Consider the following 22,245-nt stretch of genomic DNA (forward strand, 5'->3'; position numbering starts at 1 on the left):
TGTTTCCCCGATGTAGGCTTTCCCACATGAACACGGTACTTGATAGACCCCTTCATATAGGTCTTTCGAGATTTTGTCCTTCGGTCCGGGGAGCGCGTCCGCTATTTTCTTGGTGCAGTTGAATCTTGTCACCACGTCGTGCTTTTTAAGGATTCTGGCTATCTTCTCGGATGTTCCGGATACGAAGGGGATAGTCGCGTATGCCTTTGGGTCCGGTTCCGTCTGCTTGATTGACTTGTCAGAATCTCGTCTTCGCCTTTCTTCCCTGGCGGTCCTTTTTAGGACCATATCGTTCCGATAGCCGTTTTGTTTTAGTGCTCTCAGGAGATGTTTCTTTTCAGTCAGCAAAGAATCGGCGTCAGAGATTTCATACGCTCTGTGAACTAGTGTGTCCACCAAAGATGTCTTTTGGAGCGGATGGTGGTGAGAGGTTGCGTTTAGATAACGGTCGGTGTGCGTCTTCTTTCTGTAAACAGCATGTCCCAGCTTCCCACAACTCTTCTTTGTGTTGTGGGAAGCTGGGACATGCTGTTTACAGAAAGAAGACGCACACCGACCGTTATCTAAACGCAACCTCTCACCACCATCCGCTCCAAAAGACATCTTTGGTGGACACACTAGTTCACAGAGCGTATGAAATCTCTGACGCCGATTCTTTGCTGACTGAAAAGAAACATCTCCTGAGAGCACTAAAACAAAACGGCTATCGGAACGATATGGTCCTAAAAAGGACCGCCAGGGAAGAAAGGCGAAGACGAGATTCTGACAAGTCAATCAAGCAGACGGAACCGGACCCAAAGGCATACGCGACTATCCCCTTCGTATCCGGAACATCCGAGAAGATAGCCAGAATCCTTAAAAAGCACGACGTGGTGACAAGATTCAACTGCACCAAGAAAATAGCGGACGCGCTCCCCGGACCGAAGGACAAAATCTCGAAAGACCTATATGAAGGGGTCTATCAAGTACCGTGTTCATGTGGGAAAGCCTACATCGGGGAAACATGCCGAGCTATGAAAGTTCGGATGAAAGAACACCTCCGGGCTACTACGAACAAACAGTTTCACCTCTCGGCCATCTCCGAGCATAAATGGAGTGAACCCGGCCATGATATTCTATTCCATGACGCTACAATCATAAGTAAAGAAAGTAGATATTACCCACGCCTAATCAGAGAAGCTATTGAGATAGCCAAAAACCCGGCGAATTTCAATAGAGATGAAGGCTACCATCTCCACAACGCGTGGAAGAGAGTCCTCCGAAAAAGGACCAATCAGAGAGCAGCACTTGGACGGGACCACCTATATAAGGACGGCCAAAATCTGAGTCCCTCATCTTCGACCTGAAGACGCCGGATGAAACTTCGGCGAAACTGTTGTCGGCTTCAAACAACAACGCGGTGAAAACCCGGACATGCAGAATTCTTCAAGCCACCGCCGCGAAAATCTACGCAGCCATATTCTGGTGTGGAGGTTGGAAAACGTGAAGTGGACTGAAAGGAAAATAAAGACAAAAGTAATATGGTGGGAAAGAAGAGAGGACTGTCGGAAGAAATGGAAACGAGACAAGAAAGATGGATGAGAGCGTTTTGACTGGCAATGCAATGTTGAAGGCTGTCCTGGAAGGGAGAATGTAAAGCAACTACAGAAGGGGCAGGGATATGATTGGGAGGCTTGACGGAATGAAGTATACGGAGCTGAGAAAGGATCTATCGTGAGGTTGAATGCCGTTGTTTTGCTAGGAAGGACAAGAGAACTATCGCTGTGCCATTTAGTATGATGTGTCTATAAGAAACCTAACTGAACCGATAGGTAATAGTAATAAGAGATAGGAAGTAGGGAGTAAAAGGTATTTGCTGTGCATCTTCCATGGGAGGATTTAAAGCATTTTACCTGACTAAAGCAGTCTCGGTAAAAAGACCTTTCCTCGAACCACGTCAATAAAACCATGTGAATAGTAAAAGATTATAAATTCAAGCAGCAACTCTTTCCATTGGAACACACCTATTTGGTACTGCAACCTTCCACAAATGGTACTTTTAAAATTGTGAGGAAATATTGTTGGCGGGATATGCTTTGTGACTACATACACGACCGCGCAGAACGAATGTTCACGAAGTGATGGGACTGCTACATATTTTATTCCTAGTTTTAAGTTCTCCTTCTCGCAAACCATACTTTCACTTCATCCATGTTTCTTTCTTTCAATGCTTTACGTTCCTTATGCACAATTACCGGTAAAGGTGAGACTTGACTCGCCCGGGACGGTTAATATTCGCCCGTTTTGGCAGTCGGTGAACATTTCGGGGAATCCCATGAGAGAAAATCTCATGGGCAAAATGTATCTGATCTCATGTGGAAGCAATCTATTTCCTCGTCAGTCACCCAGTGGTACCATGACGACATATATGTGGAGAGAACTGCACGATAAGAGAATTTCCACGATATATGGGAAACCGTTGAAACGTCCTCTAATGTATACTTGATATCTACGAGTGAATGGAATGGACCAGTATTGCTTTCACGATATAGGGAGCTACATTGCTTGTATCCATTAAGTATAAAGAATCTTTTGATTCATATTTAGCGTCCGTTTTTTAAAAACTGATTATTTGCCCCTATTTATCACATGAACTTTTCCCTAGGATGCTCATGCAGTTAAGAAACCTGCCACAATTATAGTTTGTCATTCCATGCCATCCGTGAATGAATACTAAAAGTAATGTTATGAAATTAATCTCCAGAAAGATATCGTCTTTTGATAAACGAGAAATTTTTATATTTAAACAGTAAATTCTAAACCTACCTTTGAAATAAAACTTCAATTACTCTCACCTAGTGCGTAAATATTTCTCCTTAAAGCACCTTTCATCGAATTGTAACTCTTTTCAATTGGATTGTATTAAAGGTGCTCTAAGTTTACACATTATTTATATAATCCCACCTTAGCCATCTAGCAGAAAGATCTTTTGGAATATATTTTTTCGAACTTTCTTACAATTAAACGGATAACATATGACTTCAAGCGAGAAACAATCATCATGAACGGGAAAAAGGCTCATTCTTGATAGTAATGAATGATTCTCTCTCTTATTCGCATTTGCGTATCAGGGAACTGAATGAAATATGAGTGCATTCAAATAAAAATTACTTAGGAAATGAAGATGGAGAGAGGATCCATTTTGGATTCCTATTTTTGAAGGAATTACGTATCTCTTAGTATCAATCGACTGCGCCGTTTTAGACTACAGTAACCATATATTTTTCAGTTTTGAGTAAAAGGGCTTGATTTATTTCGTGAAAGTACCATCCACACTAATTGTCTAAAAAAATCATTTGTTTCCTCTAAGTATGAATCAACTGTCTTCGTTTCGAAGCCTTTCACGCTTAGGCTGGTGATGGAGAGTGGTAAAATTGACGATCCAATGACCAACTGTCTTATTCATAAGACAGTTGAGTTATGTTTTTTAAATTAAATCATTACTTGACTATTTGATAAATTTTCTATAGTTACAAGTTTTGATGTTTCAAATGTTATTTACATAAATGACCTCAGTACCGTGGTTAATAGCAGGCTTCGTCTTTTTGCCGACGATGCGGTGATTTATGGGGACATTCGAAGTCGCGAAGACAGAGTCGCGTTTGCTAACGACCTAGATGCAATTCTGACTTGGTGCGATGCATGGCAATTGGAACTAAATTTGAAAAAAATGCGTAGTAATACATTTTTGGGAAAGGAGTAATTCCCACCCAATAGGTTACAAAGTGAAACAAAGAGAAATCGCGAGAGTAGATTCCTTTAAATACTTGGGTGTAACAATCGCTCACGATCTGTCCTGGGGAAAGTACACGCGGGAGAAATGCGGTCGTGGTAATAAAAAATTGGGATTTGTAAAAAGAGTGCTGGGTAATGTGACGAAAAAGTGAAGGGACGATGTTTTCCCTCCCTAGTCAGGCCCCACCTAGAGTATGCTGCCAGTTTATGGCATCCTCAAAAGATAAATTTGATTTCGGAATTAGATCGAGTTTAGCGGAGGGGGGCTAGATTTGTCAAACATTGTTATGACCAACCAGTAGCGTAACCACGACCGTAGCAGAGAAAACCGCATACGATTCACCGCCCTCCGAAACAAAGTACGCGGACTGCTAAGAGAACACCGGCGAAGGAATGGAATAAAACCGCCTCGGAACTGGTCACTGAGGACGGCTCAATCTGGAGTATGGTTCGCGCCCTAAAGTCTCCCACAAAAGCGGCGCAACCACTCAGCCACGGGGATCACACCTTCTCCTCAGACGAGGAAAAGAGCCAGCTCTTTGCAGATATCCTCTGGGAACGCTTCTCCAACAACGTGAAATCACCTATCGAGGGAATAGTCGAAGAGTGCTGGCAAAACCTCCAGCACGCCCCTTTAAGCAAAGCTGACCAAATCTCAGTCGAGGAGGTAAGCGGCTACATCCGCGCCCTGCGGACCAAGGGAGCGGCAGGGCCGGACGGAATCACGAACAAGGTGCTGAAGAAATTGCCAAAGGGAGTTCTCCAAACCTGGACTCCTTATTTAGCGCAGCAATCCAGCTGGGGCATGTCCCACACCGTTACAAGCTTGCAAAGATCATCATGCTACTACAGCCACTCAAAACCCCCAGAAATCTATCCTCATATCGCCCAATAAGCCTGCTTAACACCTCTGGGAAACTATTAGAGACGGCCATAAAAAACCGCTTGAGCAAATTCATTGAGGAAAAAGACCTAATAATCCCGGAGCAGACGGGATTTCATCCAAGAACTGCAACATCCCACCAAATTTTATGGCTGACTGAGGACACCACAGGCTGTATTTCTCGACCTTGAAGCAGCCTTCGATCGGGTGTGGTCAAAGGGCTTGATTTTCAAAATAGGCAACTTGCCCCTCCCGACACACTTAACGAAGTCCCTACAGTCATTCTTGCCCGGCAGATCATTCTACGTCGCACACCGGGCAGCTGCTTCTAACCTCCACCCCTTGGACTCTGGTGTACCTCAGGGGTCGGTTCTATCGACACTATTATTCACAATCTTCGTAAACGACGTTCCGAACTCTGACGGCACAAGTCTATATTTATATGCCGACGACACTACAATATCCACACAGGCGGCAAATCCTACTTGGGCTACCATTCAGCTTCAAAGGGCCCTCGGCAACCTAGAGGACTGGATGAATGACTGGAAGCTGAAAGTAAACCCAGCTAAATGCTCCCACATCACCTTCTCCCGTCGAAGAATTAGAGACCTGCGTCCACCCATCCAGTTTGGCACCAAAATGATCCCAAGGAAGGAATACACCTCCTATCTGGGCGTCACGCTAGACAAAGGGCTTCGTTGGGCCCGACAAATCAGCAACGCTTCAGGAAAAGCACTGGGGGCAACTAGGGCCCTACAGCCCATTTTAAGACCTTCTGCACCGGTGTCATTAAGACAAAGAGGTTGCTCTACCTCAGCATGATACGACCACTCCTTTACTACGGGGCGCCAGCATGGCTCCAGGCAGCTCCATCCCATCTAAAAATGATACAGGTAACAGAATCGAAAATCTTGAGGCGACTCGTTGGTGCGCCATGGTTCGTCAGAAACAGCGACATCAGAAAAGACTGAACCTCCTATCCTCAGTTTTCTGAGAGAACAGGCAGAAAGCATGGCAACAGCCTTAACCAACACCGGAAACTCTCTCCTCGATGGTATCTGGGACTACGATCTCCATGTCCGCACTCCTCACAGAAGACCCAAAGTAGCTTTAACTCTGCAACACTCACCTACACCGAGGTAGACACCACCGGCAAACTCCTTCGCAATCGGCAAACGCCAAATGACAAATAAATAAAACTACTCAAGAATCAAACCTATACAAGACACATGCTGTAAACAGCCCATGGCTGGAAGCAGCTTCTCCTGGGAGCCGTTACAGGCTTAGAAACATTGTTCCTTCTTCTCCAGTAGCGTACTACTTTGCTACAAAATTTAGGCTAGGATTTCCTTTGACAGCGGCATTTAGAATATAGATTAAACTTTTTAAAAATATTTATAGATGGGTCCTTTTCCGATGACATCAAGAACTTAATACGAACGCCAACGTATTACGGGCGGAGGGAACACGAATATAAGATTAGAGAGATAGACTGCAGGACTGACAGGCTTAAAATGTCATTTTTCCTAAGAACAATAAGAGACCAGAATACTTGCAATCGAAATCCCCTAGGAATCAGCTCGACAAAATAAGTATTAACCTACAAGGTAGGGAATGCGTGTGTGCATATATATATATATATATATATATATATATATTATTAGGTAATCTACCGGTTAAAGTAGGTCTTTGGATAGACACAACTGCTTAATAAATATTTTGTGACTCCTAGAAAAACACAAAACCCTATTCTACATCAGGTCTCTCTTCAACTCTGAGTATCTTCTTCCTCCCTTCATCCCGTCCAACATCCCTATCCTGTTCCTTCCCTTTCCTCGTTTGCCTAACATTCTCTCATATATCACAGTCTTCAAAATCCCACTGCCGATAAACACCCCCTTCGTCCACTTTTCCTGCCTTCATAGGATTTCTCCCAACAAACCCCTCTCTTTGCCCACCATACCAAGTACTTCCTCATTTCTTTTCTTCTCTGTCCATTTCACCTTCTCCATTATTCTCCACACCCACATTTCAAAAGCCTCCAATCTACGTCTATCCTCCTGCTTCAATGACCACGTTTCCGCACCGTACAGAGCTACGCTCCACATCAAAGTTTTTATGAGTCTTTTCTTAATATCCTTACTCAATGTCCCTCTCATCAACTCCCTCCTCCGTGTGAAAGCCTCTTTGCCCAGCGCAATTCTTCTCCTCACGTCCCTACTACTTTGACCGTGTTGGCCAAAATCACTTCCGAGATACGTAAACTGTACTACCTGCTCTAGTTTTTGTGGTCCTATTTTAATGTTTAGCTTAGCCTTTTTCTTTCTAGAAAATCGCATTACCTTGGTTTTATTAATATTGATTTTCATCCAATACCTGTTGCACTGAATTTCCAATTCACTAAGCAATGCTTGCAACCCCTTGGCTGATTGACAAACTAAAGCTTGGTCATCAGCAAACCTAACTGATTTTACGAATTCCCCGCCCAAGTGGGATTCCTACCTCCAGTTCTTCCCAAGCCTCTTTCATCATTTCCTCTGCATACAGGTTGAACAGCAACGGTGATAATGGGCAACCCCGCCTTACACCTCTTCCTAACACTGCCCATCCGGATTCCCCGTTCCCCACTCGCACTTGAGCAGTCTGAGACATGTACAGGGTACGGATTAGCCTCCTTTCCTTCCAATATACTCCTATTATCTGCAATATACTCATTCGTTTTTCCAAATTCACGCTATCAAACGCTCCCTTTTGGAATCTACGAAACAGGCAAATTTCTCCTGGTTGTATTCTATATTCCTCTCAAATAATAATTTCATTACTACAATGCCATCACGCTTACCTCTCCCCTTCCTAAACCCATACTGATCATCCGCTAAATAATCATTTGCCCTAGTCTTTATCCTTTTTTTATGATCCTGAGAACAGCTTTAGCAGCATGGGATATCAAAATTATTGTCCTGTAGTCCTCACATGATGTAGCCTTTACCTTTACGGAATAGGAACTAAAACTGATCTCATAAAGTCTTCCCGCCAGATTCCTTCCTCATAAATACTACGAATCAGCCCATACAGCCTTCTCCCCCCAATTTGTTTTACTAAACATTTCAATAGTTCCACGGGAATGTTATCCTTCCCCACGGCCTTATTTAGTTTCATCTCAATTAATGCCCTTTCTATCTCATCGTCGAGTATGCCTGGACCTAAGCTATCTTCCTCTACGTCGTGTTCCTTTTCTATGTCTAACTTTGTTGGTTGAAGTTCTTTACTATACAGTTCTTCTATATACTCATTCCATCTCTCTTGGATCTTCCCTGCGTCAACTATTACCTTACCCGCCTTATCTCTAACTGTAAGCATAGCTCTTCCTTACTTACTTCCCGATAACGATTTAACTCTGCTGTACAGCGCACCGATTTCACCCTTCCTCTGCAGACTTTCCATATCATCGCAATGCGTTTTCCACCATGTTTCTTTTGCTTTAATTGCTGCCCGCCTCAATTTATTGTTTGATTCTTTGTACTTCATTTTGCCTAACTCTGTATTTACATTCTTCCATTTTTTCCGCTCATCCATCTTTGTAATCATCTCATCCGTGATCCATGGTTTCCTAGTCCTTTTAGCGTTAACGGTTCCAATGGTGTCTTTTGTGGCTTTGGACAACCCATTCTTGATACTTTCCCATTTTTCTTCGATAGTACTTAGCTCTTTACCATCCTTCTTGATTTCCTCTACCGCCTTTTGTACTCCTTCCTTTTCAAGCCATTTAATGCTTCTACATTCCATTTTCTAACCCGCCGTTCCTGCCTTATCTTTTTGAATCGGACGCAGCATTTTATAACAACTGAATTGTGCTCAGACCGCATCCGCTCCCGGGAAGCTGTGCGAATTTATCACACTCTTCCTAAACCTGTGTCTAACCAGGATATAATCTAGCTGATACCTTTCTGAGTCACCTGGCATTTTCCATGTATACCTGCGTCTTTTGTCGTGACTAAGCCAAGTGTTGGTGATGACTAACCCCTCTCTCCTGCAGAACTCAACTGCTTTCTCCCCGCGGTCATTCCACGTGCCTAAACCGTAGTCCCCCACCTCATCACCATCTTTTCCTTCGCCTACCGTCGCATTCCAACCCCCATCACTATCAAATGTTTCCCAGCAGGAGCACACGGGATTATATCCTCTAACTGACCGTGTATCCTATCGACTTCTTCCTCCGTATGGTTGCCCTGTGGCGTGTATACCTGAAAAATGACCAAGGTCGTCGGTTCTGCTTTCATCTCTGCTAGTAATATTTCATCTCTCGTTGGCTTTCGTCCCCGCCGCTGTATATTATTCTATAATTATCACTCCAGTAATCCCCGCTATCATTCCATTTCGCTTCGCATTGACCTAAAATATCTATTTTCCCCTTTCCATCTCTCGCTTAACATTCACCAATATCCCTGTCCTCATCATTGTCATAACATTCCACGTTCCTATTCTAACTAACTCGGTCTTCTTATCCTGCGCCTTCTGCCCTGCGTCTCCCGGTTTTCCCTTGCAAGGGTTTCGTGGGATGACGACCGCGGAAGCCTTGCCTTCCCCGCTGCCGGGCACGACACACGGCCGATTGGGCCGTGTGTCGAGCCCGTTGAGCCCCGTAGTTGCCAGGACTCAAAATCTCTGTATAGTCCCTCATCTAAAACTCGGGAATGATAATTGAGTTGGTTTCCCGTTGCCTTCCTCAATAGTGTTTTAAACGTGACACCATCACTTACTGCCCACCCCACTGGGGTCAGATGCCATTGAAGCTGCCTCACTGAGGAACAGACGCTGCGTGGACTACCTTTCGTCTGGCTCCTAACCTTCGACCTATCTGGCATGGGTGACCTGACCAGGAGCAATTATTATTACTCCCGCCAGCACAGCTCTAGGGGTCATCTGAACGCACAAGCCCTTCCACCACGTCAAGGTTGTAACGCATGGTTATACTAGTATATTTATATACCTTTTTGCAGGTTCCCTCCACCTTCCTCCATCCATTTTAAAAACCCTAACCCCCTAATCCCTTACCCCTTCCTCCCTGCGCTGCACACCCTGCCACACAGCTTTTTGCTGGCTCGCAGGGCATTGATATAGATTTAAGGGTGTTTTTATTGGGGAGAAAATTATAAAAAAGAGCCTCGTAGGTTTACGTTAAAGTGAAAACATAATTTTCACATGATGGCTCTAAAAGCGTTGAGTTTATATCAGTCATTTCGATTGAAACTATTTATTAACTTTTGATAAATCCCAATAACTGTGCAATAGTTCATACTCCCAAGGGCCAAAAAAATATCCCAATAGAAACCATTAATTTGTACATATGTTAGAGAAAACGGAAAATCACAGAAAAGAAAGGACACCATGAAACGTACAGGTAGCTAGGTCGTTGACATGGATGAAAGAATAGCTGTGGAAACACAATTTTATGATTTAGGATGACGGAAAATGATGACGAACAAAAAATAATAAATGGACCAAGGGAAGGGCAATCTTGTAATCTCGTTACTTCCCATGTACCAGCGTCATGCAATAGCACGATTCTATCCTGAGAATTTATAATGCAGTAGCGTTTGAAACGTAGTTGGAGCGTAATTGAAACGTTTAATAAAAAGGTATACCTGTAAAACACGTCTCCAACAACAAATAATCATTTGATCATCGAATTGAAGTTTTAGTAGCCAAGTGCAATCGCCCCCTCAAATAACGCTGGAATCATTTACATTTTCATAATAACGATGGATTACGAGTCATTCATCTTTATTACACTTTCTCAAACACTTTTTTGCTGTTATTGCCCTGATCTCCAGAGTAGGTTATTTTTCACTATTAATTGTCTTAAATTTACAGAAAGAGCGAGGATGTATATTTTTTGGGTAGTGATTTCAATTGTGTAAGCTTGAAACTCGAATGACTGAGCCGATATATGATGTGTTAGGGGACATAGTTCATCGCAATGATTATCAGTTTTCCGTAAGGGTAACAGAATATAGTATTGTGTACGGGTGTGAAATCATACTATGCTCCTAAGTAGCAAAAATATAGCCTGAGTTTTTCACAGCAGTCTTTAATACATGAATACTAGCCGACTCGTGCGATTGTATTTGTATGTAAATGATTATTAGTTAAAGCTAGGTTTAACTCACATTCAGCATATAATAAAAAATGAGTTTTTGAATATTTATTTAATAGTGGGGGTAATTCACACAAAATTTCATCGCGTTCAAGGGTTCAAAATATAACATAGCTTCGAATTTTCTGGTTACCATTCGTAGTCAGGACTACGGCCTTAATCTTGAATTTTGCTAGTAAGGCGTTTGGTAAACTTCATAAGGGAAGACATAACGTTCTTCGGTGTCACACAAAATATAAAAATATTGGTCAAGACATTTAAAAACAGAAACACAAAGAAAAGACAGCCACATATGTAGTTTTGACGTTTCGACGGCACGGCCGTCATCACACTACCGTTCTCGCGGGTTTCCGAATGACCTCATTCGTGTTCTGTTCATCTGTTTTTAAGTTTCCCTTTCAGTCCCTCGTCCCTCTCTAAGGGGGGAAATTCCTACTACCTGCAACGTTGGGTCGCATTCCCTGCCTTTTACAGACTCTTTGGGGGTAGAGTGTTTTGTGGTGCATTTTCATGTGGTAGTGATGTTTCAATTTCTTGCTTATTGTGTCCTGGCTTCCGTGTTGTAGGATAGCTTTCGTGCTGCATCATGGGGTGCAGTTTTTAGTTGTTTTGCGGTATATGTGTTTGCATGAGTATTGGAGGAAGGGATTTTGGCATGAGAGTGTGCGCTGCTGTGGGTGTAATTTTCCGTGTTGTTTTTTTTGCATGTGGTATTTTTCCTTTTTACGGTTGGTGACCTAACACCCCCCGCCACACGCCCTGGCGGCGGCTTGCGGGGTATTATGTAGATGTAGATGTAGATGTAGATGGAAGAGTGGAGAGTATATGTGTGGAGAGGGTGAGGGGAGTAAAGGTAAGGGACGATTAGGAAACTGACAAAGGGGTGGGAGCGGAGGTGTAGGCGGCTAATGGATGGATTTAGTGAGCTGAGTTCAGACCGGGAAGCTTGGATACCTGGAGTACTTATATATGCGCCATCTCACGGGTTCTCACCTCTATACTACTTTCAGATTTTGGAAGGGTTTCAATCCCCGAAATAGAGAAGTTGCCATCGAAAGATTGGTCGTGGGAAGCAGTGCGGGGTTGGGGTAATTAAGGAAAAAGTATGGTACTTTGAGTTGTTTAATGGGGAAGCAGGAGAGGTAATGGGAAAATGAAATGTCATACTTGATGATGTTTCCTATGCGTCGATCGGTAATAATGCAACAAAAATTAGAATGGCAAATCAAAAAGTTTAATCATTCAGTGATCCTAAATTTATACAAAACAGAGCTTGAAACCAATGGATTTCTGATTGATTTGTACGAACAAAATTGATGGCATATTGCATTCTTGAGAATTACTTGGGTGGAAATGTCAATTAATTATAAATAACTTATATTTTATTATAAAGTCATCGAAAATCTCATTAATCAACACCTTTAATCATTGTTTATTTCTATGCAAAAGTATGATAATCTAAAATATGAAGTCCTTCTAATCATTTGCTCTGGTTACAGATATCTTCTACCTTAACCGCGAAAAACTCCAAACGGACGCATTGAGCAAGTGATAACGAGAAAATTTTAACGTAAGCATGATGCACTGAGAAAAGAAAAAACAATAATTATCAGAGGAAAAGGAGTGAGAAAGTGAAAGAAAATTCGCTCAAAAATATTTTTAATACAGTTTTAGAAAGAGACAGTGTAAAATGAATTTTTGAGACTATGAGTTAAGAGACTAACATCGATGAAAATCTCTATCATAAGACTAATGAGAGCTACAAAATCAAATAAAATAATGAAGACATATTAACTCTTTTGTTTAGTAAGTTAGCAAATATTTAGATATATATCTAATACGTTGCTCCTGTATAAACATTAGCTAAAGTTGCCACTAATGCTCGCAGCTTTTGGGTACAGCTTTTAACATCTGAGCGAAGATAAAACATTTATATAACCCGTATACCGTATGGAATTTATTTAAATACTGAATACTTTAAGAGTTATTCATATTAATACCCTTAAATTCTTTGTCGTCCTGTTCACTCAATGAGATATTTCTTTCCAGAGGTGACGACCTTGCCCCCCTTTTCACGGGAATATGTGTGGAATGGGTCTAGTCGGCACGGGGTGAGGGCTAAGACTGGCTACTCACGTGTGCTCCCGGAGTCCAACATAGTGCCCCCGAAGGGCACCATTCCAGCTCTCGGCGGGCGGCGCCTCCCAGAGCACGTGCAGTGTGCGCGGCGCTCGGGCCTCCACGAGGACGCCACGCGGCGGCGCGGATGGGGGCTCCTCGGCCGTTCGTACGCGCAGCTCGGCGCTTGCCTCTCCCTCGCCCAGCTGGTTCTCCGCCAACACGCGCACGAGGTACGTAGTGGCGGGCAGGAGCTGTGAGAGCGTGGCCGAAGACGATACCCCATCCACCGACACCTCCGCACTCGAACTGCGCCACGAGTCTGCAAAAAGAGAAGTAGGCATAACTTTGGATCCTTCTCGAAATCAATGCGTGATTCAATGAGTCGAGCTGCTGTTCTGCTAAAAATTGAGCAACTATGAGAAAAACAGTAGGTCCCGCATGCAACATTTTACCGATGAAAGGATGATATTCATATATTTTACGAACAGGAATTGCGGTGAAACCATTATTCGTAAAATTTTTATGCTAAGAGAACTCTTTTGTATTTGTAATTAATTTACAACTGTGGAAACTAACGCAGACATTATTACTGTAAGCATAAATGAAATGTAATGAAGTACCTAAAAGTATATACGCTTATAATAATTGTGCATAATCCAGATACACACACACACACACACACATATAAATATATGTATATATATATATATATATATATATATATATATATATATATATATATATATATATATATATATATATATATATATATACCTTTTTAGGTTATGTGTGGTATGTTGTATACGATATGGCGTATATGATGTGAGGGAGCGTGATTTTTCTAGATAGTTATTTCTTATAAATTTTGACATAATTAACGTGTAATCAAATATTCAGATTGCGTTCAGAAAGTATTAAAGTTATTTTTTAAAATAATTTATCAAGCGGATTTCCACAAACACTTAAAATTCTTCCAAGTACTGTCCTTGGCCTCTCCACATTTTTTCCAGCGACTCTGCCATGACTGGTACGCGCCCTGGAAGGCGTCTTCGGGGACCTTTCGCAAGGTATCCATTACGGCTGAATGGATCTCTTATATTGGCGAAAAACTGGTTCCTTTCGGAGTCTCGTTAATCCGAGGGAACAAAAAGAAGCCTGTTTGGGGACGTCAGGACTAAAGGGAGGTGGGGAAACGTTGGCACCTGGTGTTTGGCCAGGAACTCGCAGACTCTTAGGGCGTTGTGGCAAGGCGCGTTGCCATGATGAAGTTTCAAGGTAGTGGAGACGTCTTTAAATGACCCTTCCTAATGATCCTTTATCGGAGTCTCTCCAGCATATTCACGAAGAAGGCGGCTTTAACTGCCTGTACTCGAAGAAAAAACTCCTTATGTTACTCCAAGAGTATTGTTTACACTTTTGATTTACTCATTCTTGCCTTTTTGGGCTTGGGGGACTGGTCGGTTGCCACTCAGAGGTTTGGCGATTTGTTTCTGGGTCGTATCCAAAAACCCAGGTTTCATCACCAGTGATGACGTTGCCCAAAGAATCAGGTTCATTTCCAATACATTACAAAAGTTCACCCGAAATTTCCGCTCGGTTGGTCTTTGGAGACACGGTCGGCGCGCAGAGGTTTACAATAACTGACGTCCTGCCACTTCTATAGCTTGGTGAAAACTGAGATTGGTTTTGCGGCAAAGCTTATTGCCCCCCCCCTACTCAAAGTAGTTCGATCGCACTGCAACCAATATGAGCGGTGCGGTAAATTTAATTGCATTTCTATAAATGCACCCTTTACATGGTCTGATGTAAAAGTATTTTAATGCCATAATAACTCCATATTTTTCCCTTGCGCCTTCAGCCATGCACATTTCGCTGCTATCCGTACACAGCGTCTTTTTTAACCTGATTCTGTGCATTTTCTTCCAGCTCCTTCTCTCACTCACTCTTTTCCTCAATAATATTTTTTGTGATCTATGGTTCCTTATTCATAATTTACTAGTAGTTTCTTTGTCTTAGTTTTCGACTCTCCCATATTTACCATTTTCAAACCATTTAATATATGTCGTCTAGGTTTATGCATTCGCATTTATAAATATTTCATTTACCTATACAAAAAAGGAAACCTGTGATAGGAAAAGGCGATCCCTTTAAATAGAACTGTTATTGCCTCCAACCCTATTCCCAGAGTCAAATACATTACTTCTGAGCTGGATCCCTCATGCCATACTTCTAAATGATTGATTATGCCTTCCTTGGAGCAATGACATAATGCCCTATCTGTATGTACCCAAGGCCTGTGGACTCGCCCAAAGCAAAATCAATCGCTGTGCATGACGCCATGCGTGTTTACTAAGCCATCAAACTGGCTCCCTCCTCTACATTTATGTATCATTTTACGCGACATGATCAGGAGGGCTATCGAGAATGTACTGTGTGGACAGTGATAAACTAAGGCTTACCTTAATGAAATGGAATAGGTAAGAAAAGTTTGTGCATTAACTGAAAGGCTAAGGAGTAAAACTTAGAAAATTGAACCTATAATGGTCAACGGGATATCTTGCGACCCAAATGAGCTAATCGCTTTAAATTTACTGATGTATAAATGGGAAAAGTTATTCCTGAGAGTAACTTTTCTCAGTTATTCCATTGATTCTATAATATCAATCGACGTCTCCTCAGTGAGATATTACCATAAACATTTTTTTGCAATTTCAAATGACATTGTTCACATGCAAGCCGAAGAGACGATTCAGACCATTTAGTTTTATAACACTTCGGATATGGTTAAATTTCTTATTACTTGAGGTAGCTCTATGAAAAATATCTGAAGATTTGAGAGATATTGCGTGGAAACCAAGCATCAATGTGAAGTCACAAAATGCACTATTCCTGAGGTCAACCTATAATCTTTGCGATCCATTGTGCTTTCCTGGTTTATTTAGATATCTCTCATGAAAAAACGATGCATGATTTTGGAAATTCATTAACTTTTTCAATAATAAATTTCATAGAATCCAAAAAACTTTGGCTTCGGTTGGTTGCTATAATTTGAAACGCCCTCGACTTGCTGTTCGGTCCTGAGCAAATTGGCATCCTGGAGGCAGAGACTTGAAAAAATTGAAGCAGTCGGGATTGGATATTTAGACTTTATATTTTATTATTTACAAAGGTTTTCGACCCAATTAGGAAAGTCGCCACCCTATGGCACGTCGGAAACCTTGGCATTAATGTTCGAAGGCGAACAGCACTACGACTCCCCCTGGGACTCTCCATGGCCTTCCGACGGATCTAATGATGGACCTCAATTGAGGGAAACGATACCTTGAATGGTGACGGATGGCTGCAAGCGTTGTTTTCCTTTGCTCAAGGCAATCGTAGAAAGTAAAAATCAACATAAAAGGAGCACAACTGCAGAACGTGCAAACAATGCTTTTGCCCCAGCAGTAAATTGAAAACCCCAATCCATCTGCCATGATACGCAAAGGAGCGTCAAAATGGGTGGAAGTTTTAAGTAAAATACTCGATCTTCTTCGAGTCTAGGAGAAGGGACACATTTCCCCGAAATATGTGGAAAGTTCTGAATATTATTGCAACCAAGGGCTATTGAAGCTTACCCATTAACTGCATATGCTGGAAGACGGGGAAGAATTTAAATCTGCTACGAACTAATTCTAGAGTCTAAATAATGATTGATCGGAGTCAAGAGCATTTATTTCCCATTTCGTGTAATTTCGCGTATATTGATTTGGTCGAAGTATTTTAGGAGGACTTTTGATTTCTATTAATTTAGTTATTATTTCAATTTAATCGAATATTAAATTTATTGGCTCTAATTGTATCCACGCTTTTTCAAACGCTAAATTTCCACTATCTCATTTTCCATTATATAATCCCGACCATTAAATAGATGATTTTACAGTATTAGCCAAACTTTTAACAAACATATTTTGAGTACGTATTACCTTCAGATAAATTAGGATGTTTAACTCGTCATTCTTCATCTGGTAAGAGGTAACTAAGAAAAACTAAATCATGAAATTTAATTTTTTTATGACCGTATACATACAGGGTTCGTCCGGAAAATAAGTGTACTGAGCTCAGGAAAAAAAATTTATTACACTTTTACATATCTTAAGCTAATATTCCTCAAAATAGGACCCTTGTGAGTCGAAACACTTGTTCCAGCGGCGTTCCCATTCCTGAAACGCTCCCGCGAAGGCATCATCGGGAACCTCTCGAAGACACGTCGTCACGGCCTCTTAGACGGCGTCCAAAGTCCCGTATCGCGTTCCTTTCAAACTCCTTTCAAAGATCCACGTCTCGTCACCCGAAACAACGTTCTCTAAAAAATGTGGATCATTTTTGCAGTGATCCGCAAGTTGTGTCGCGATTTCCAAACGATTGAGTCGTTGATCATCACTGAGCACTTTCGGCACCAACTTTGCACAAATTTTTCGCATCTGTAATTGCTCCCTAATAATCTCGTGCACTATTGTTTTTGGCACATTACACTGCTCTGCTATCATCCGAACACTAAGACGACGATCAGAGTTCAGTACATCGCGAACTTTTCGCACATTTTCGTCGGTGAGTGTCGTTGATGGGCGTCCAGGCCGTGGTTCGTCGTCGACCTCTTCTCTGCCCTCCACGAACATCTTGTGCCACCGAAAGATCATGTTTCTGGACATGGCTGACTCCCCGTAAGCCTGGTTAATCATACCGACAGTTTCGGTAGACGATTTCCCAAGCTTTACCGCAAATTTGATGGAATAACGCTGCTCCAAAAACTTCGGCATCGCGTTCCGTGACGTGGGTCGAGCGTGGAGGTTCGCGTTAACAGAGCTCCTCTCTACACCACAGCTCAGAGCCGACTGCCTTTTTCAACGTCGCTTGCCAACATACCCCCCTCCAATCGCAGCCCGTCAGAGCGGTGCTGGGCGCGCCTGGAGCGGCGGGAAAAAATCAGTACACTTATTTCCCGGACGAACCCTGTATATGAAATAAAATGTAGATGCAGCGTGATTTCAGATTTTCAGTTTTGCTGACAGAGGCAGAGTGACAGGGTGATTGAAAGTGCATAATAGCTAAGGAATAAGGAATAATTTTTCTCTCATTTACGAAATCCCTCTAGAGTCATTATGACGGGAATGGGGATAAAACGGAGAGCACTTGGTTATGCCACTGAACGAAATGTGGACGATAATAAATATTGTAAAAATAAAGAGTTCGTGAAGAAATCGCTGGACGACAGATAACGTAGCCTCTACATGAGTGGAGTATATTCACTTTTAATCGAGATTAAGAACTCAATTCAGAATACTTCAAAATATGTAGTTGAATCCAATAGAAAATAGTGTGTTTACATTTCAATTTGCAAACACGTATTTACTTCTAGAAACGATATTTTATCCCCTGATCTAATTGCATGTAAAGCTAAAAAAACTTAACACAAATGGAGTCTTTCATTTAGCCAATCACAAAAAAGTATAATTTTCTTCAAAATGAAGTGCTACATCTATCCAAATATGAAAGAAGTATGATTAAAGATGAATTATTATGAGACAGCGGAGATTTACCGACTGCTGGTGAATTATCGACGAAGTGATAAGAGATAGAATAAGTGAGAGTTTCAGATAAAGAGAAACGCAATGTACACAGGGAGCAGCGGAGAATGTAGTCTCTTACCTTCAGCCGCTTTGTATCGGACGACATATCGAGTGATGGGGCTGTGACCGTCTTGGGGTGGGGTCCAGGCGAGCGACGCACGGCGGCTCCCCGCCTCCACTAGGCGAAGTTCTGTGGGCATCGATGGTGCGTCTGAAAGAAAGTCGACAAAACGTTGGATCTATCAGTACATCAATGACCTTACCTATTGGATTAAAATTCTAGATTAGCCTTTCACAAATTCCAATTGCTCGAATCTGTTTATCTTTGGATGCTTCACTCTGTTCGTTTTTGCAACGAAATTAATGTTCCCGATCCAGGGTGACGTACAAGTATGCTGAGGTATGCTCGTAAATTTTACCTAGAGATGTCTTCTTGGACGAAAAATAAAAACTAATCTCTGAATGATATCTCCATGCTTTAAGTCTCGCAAAGTTGCAGAAAACTACTGAACATATAAATATCCAAGCACTACGTACGCCTCCAGTTAACCAACGAAATGAGACAATCCAAGGAACTCCGTAAGATAAGGAACACCGCCAGTAATTGGTTAATTGAAGTGTGTGGGAGTGAACTGTGTGGTGAAAACTAGAAGTAACATAATTATTCCGAAGCACAAAAAATATTTTTGAAACTATTTTCAGGTAAATCATTTCAGACAACTATTATCAAAATATTAATTTTTTTTCCTTATTATTTGATAAGCATTCCAAAACCAGGCATTGAAAAATGACCAATTTCCGATAAAATATATTATCAAAGTTAAATCCTGCTGTAGAACACGTATCACTCTGATTTTCAGTATGATCAGAATGTATTTAAATTTCACTATGCCTATTTACAATCTGACATTCAACCATGCTCACCAAATTTATGCATCAAATTGTGTACGTCCAACTACATAATATCCCGCAAGCCGCCAGGAGGGCGTTTGGCAGGGGGGGTTAGGTCACCACCGCAAAATAGAGTAAAACCACATGCAATATCAAATCATGTTACCTCCTCACAAATATTAATTTGATCAGGTATTCAGTAAATTTTAATGGTACGAAAGATAGTACTGAAATAAAAAAATATTCAATAACAGGATACGCATACTCAAACCATGCTATAGAACTGTTTAATGATGTTTCTATTAAATAAATCGAATAGCATGCAGGATATCGACAAATATATGCACTACCAATTCTCATGATTTCCAACGCGATTGCTGCCATATATGTTTTCATCTCTAGTGGTATGATGAAAAAATGGCATTTTAAATGTATTGGTTCTACAATAAATCTCCATGATTTTACGTTGGTAATCTGATCTACCATCAATTAATGCATTTCCGTAAAGGCAGCGCATTTCAGTAAAGGCAGCCGATTCTCTCAGCAGCGAATGGGGGAGAGAATGTTCTTTTGGACTGTTTATTTTAAACCGCACTTGAAAAAAGTATATATCGGGATTTAATAATATCAAGTAGCTACTCAGCAACCAAAACTGGTTGATTCTACGAGTTTTCACAGCACTGCTATATTTTTGAGCAAGGTGATTCCAGAAATCATGCTGAGCGTAAGGAAAAAAATAAAGTAAGCATGTGATAATAAATACTGAAATTATTCAAAAAACTAAGAGCTAGGAAAACGACGTTTAGGAACGATAAAATTTAAAAATTCTAATGGAATGATATTTTAAACAGGCAGGTATTGGAGGCTTTTGAAACTTGGGTTTGGAGAAGGATGGAGAGGGTGAAGTAGCCAAAAAGGAAACAAAAGAGGAAGTGCTACGCATGTTGGCAGAGAAGATAGGATTGTTGAAAGAAATCGAAAAGAGGCAGGAAACATGGATACAGAGTGTTTTGATTGACAATGGAATATTGACAACTGGAATTGAGGGGAGAGTGTTAGGCAAGAGAGGGAGGAATAGGAATAGGATAGGAATGTTATAGATGTATAGATAGACAGATGTTTTCCTTTATTTGGGCAGAATGGAGACTAAATGTTCCCTTCTTCCATTTAACCCATCTTCGGACGCATATTATATTAGCCCTATACTATATAATTACATGTTGTTAAAAACAGAATGTTGAGCGGAATGAAGAAGGGTTTATTGTATGGTTGGATCTTGGGTTATATTTTGCTAAAGAGAAGGGGAAATTATTTTGTAAATTTATAAACTTAATGAAATAAATACACTTTCACAGTTCATCTTAGCTGAGACTTTATTGCTTTTTGAGCATTTAGTATTTCCATGTACTAATATTTTATCCATGACCTAAGTTTCGGAGCATAATGTCATCTCCAGATATACCCACATAAATGGTCAAGCCTGGTAGAGCTTTCATGGTTCTAGGAGGATGCAGGGGAATTGTTTGAGCTTGATGGGGGAGGAGGGTCGGGGACTGTTTGAGGAGGGAGATGCGTTGGAAGGGTCATGAGATAGGGACGTTGGGGCCAATGTCGGAGAATTGGTTAGAGTTGATGGATTGGCTGGGGGGGCTAGTGCAGGCACCCCGTCGTGCATAGTAACCATAGGAGGTTGATCGAAGGCATGAGAGTTATGGAAGGGGTGAGTGGAAGGAAAAAACATCTTAGTAGGAGTTCTGATATTTTTATCCACCCTGTTAGAGAATTTCTATATGCTCAAGCGTGTCCAATCAACGGCTCCCCTCAAAATTCAAAATTTTTGGAACAAAGTAACTTTTATGTTTGGATATGGAATTTTTTATGTTTTTAAGATATCACAAACTGGGATCTTGGTTCTCCACGGTAGAAGCAGGTATGATGCCTGTTGAGCTTTCTTTCTGCTCCGCTCATGTACACTAAAGACCTCTTTCATAATATTCTAAACTTTTTTCTGATATTTAGGTTTTTGTCCTTGCCATATAGAGGGTAATTTTTTGATTGATTATATTGCAATACGTATTTATAATGTGGTATTTTGGTATGTTATTGGTGAAATAGAGGAAAAGTTGCTATTTATAAGAGTCTACGCCATTTTACATTATTATCGGTGACGAGGTTGTCGCGATAATTGTTTCAGTTCCTATTTTTTGTAACCTATTCTCATTAATTTCTTACCATTTCTTTTCCTTGGACCAGTACTGGTTACTGATAAGATATTTATGAATTGACATTTTTTCGAATCACACTTTAAAATTACGTTAGAATTGAAACTTAGGTTATTCATCAAAGGAATTTTTTGCGTAATTAATACATATTTCAGTAATTCGTGATTTACTGCCAAAATCGAACGTTAATAAATACTTTGAACGCGAATTTATCAAATTATTGCAAACGATTGCATATCCCGATAAGATTTTGAAATATCTCAGGATAGTTATCTTTTCCATTAAGTTTTTGGTGAAACAATGACCCCGTGAAATGTATTGTGGAAATGGAGTAAAGTCTTTTATTAATAGGTAAATACATAGACTTTCAATGCATCATATACTCAGAAAGTCAAGAAATGAGGCAAATTTTCTTTCTCCTCTGGTGATGCCAAATAATTAAAATGGTGAAATCGTGAAACCAGCGGCGGTGCCTAGAGATAAATCTTTGCGGTTAATTTCATTTTAAAGCTCCTTGTTTTCTGAAAATAGGAAGCAAGAATTTTGAAGCCCATTTATAATATTGATGAAAAGGATAAGAGGGATCGGTTT

At 41.1% G+C, this 22,245-nt stretch overlaps 1 protein-coding gene across 1 annotated transcript in view; it reads right to left on the minus strand.

Annotated features, from left to right (window-relative positions):
- The window catches only part of LOC139685698 (cell adhesion molecule Dscam2-like), a 523,226-nt gene that overhangs the window by 174,573 nt on the left and 326,408 nt on the right, over positions 1-22,245 (minus strand). The window contains exons 17-18 of the mRNA XM_071582700.1: positions 18,621-18,752; positions 12,951-13,254 (exon numbers count right to left, since the gene is read on the minus strand). Coding sequence (XP_071438801.1) covers positions 12,951-13,254; positions 18,621-18,752 — 436 coding nt within the window. The remainder of the gene's footprint in view (positions 1-12,950; positions 13,255-18,620; positions 18,753-22,245) is intronic.

Source organism: Hetaerina americana, unplaced genomic scaffold (assembly GCF_022747635.1).
Source record: "Hetaerina americana unplaced genomic scaffold, ioHetAmer1.1.p SCAF_12, whole genome shotgun sequence".
In the NCBI taxonomy this organism is placed as follows: domain Eukaryota; kingdom Metazoa; phylum Arthropoda; class Insecta; order Odonata; family Calopterygidae; genus Hetaerina; species Hetaerina americana.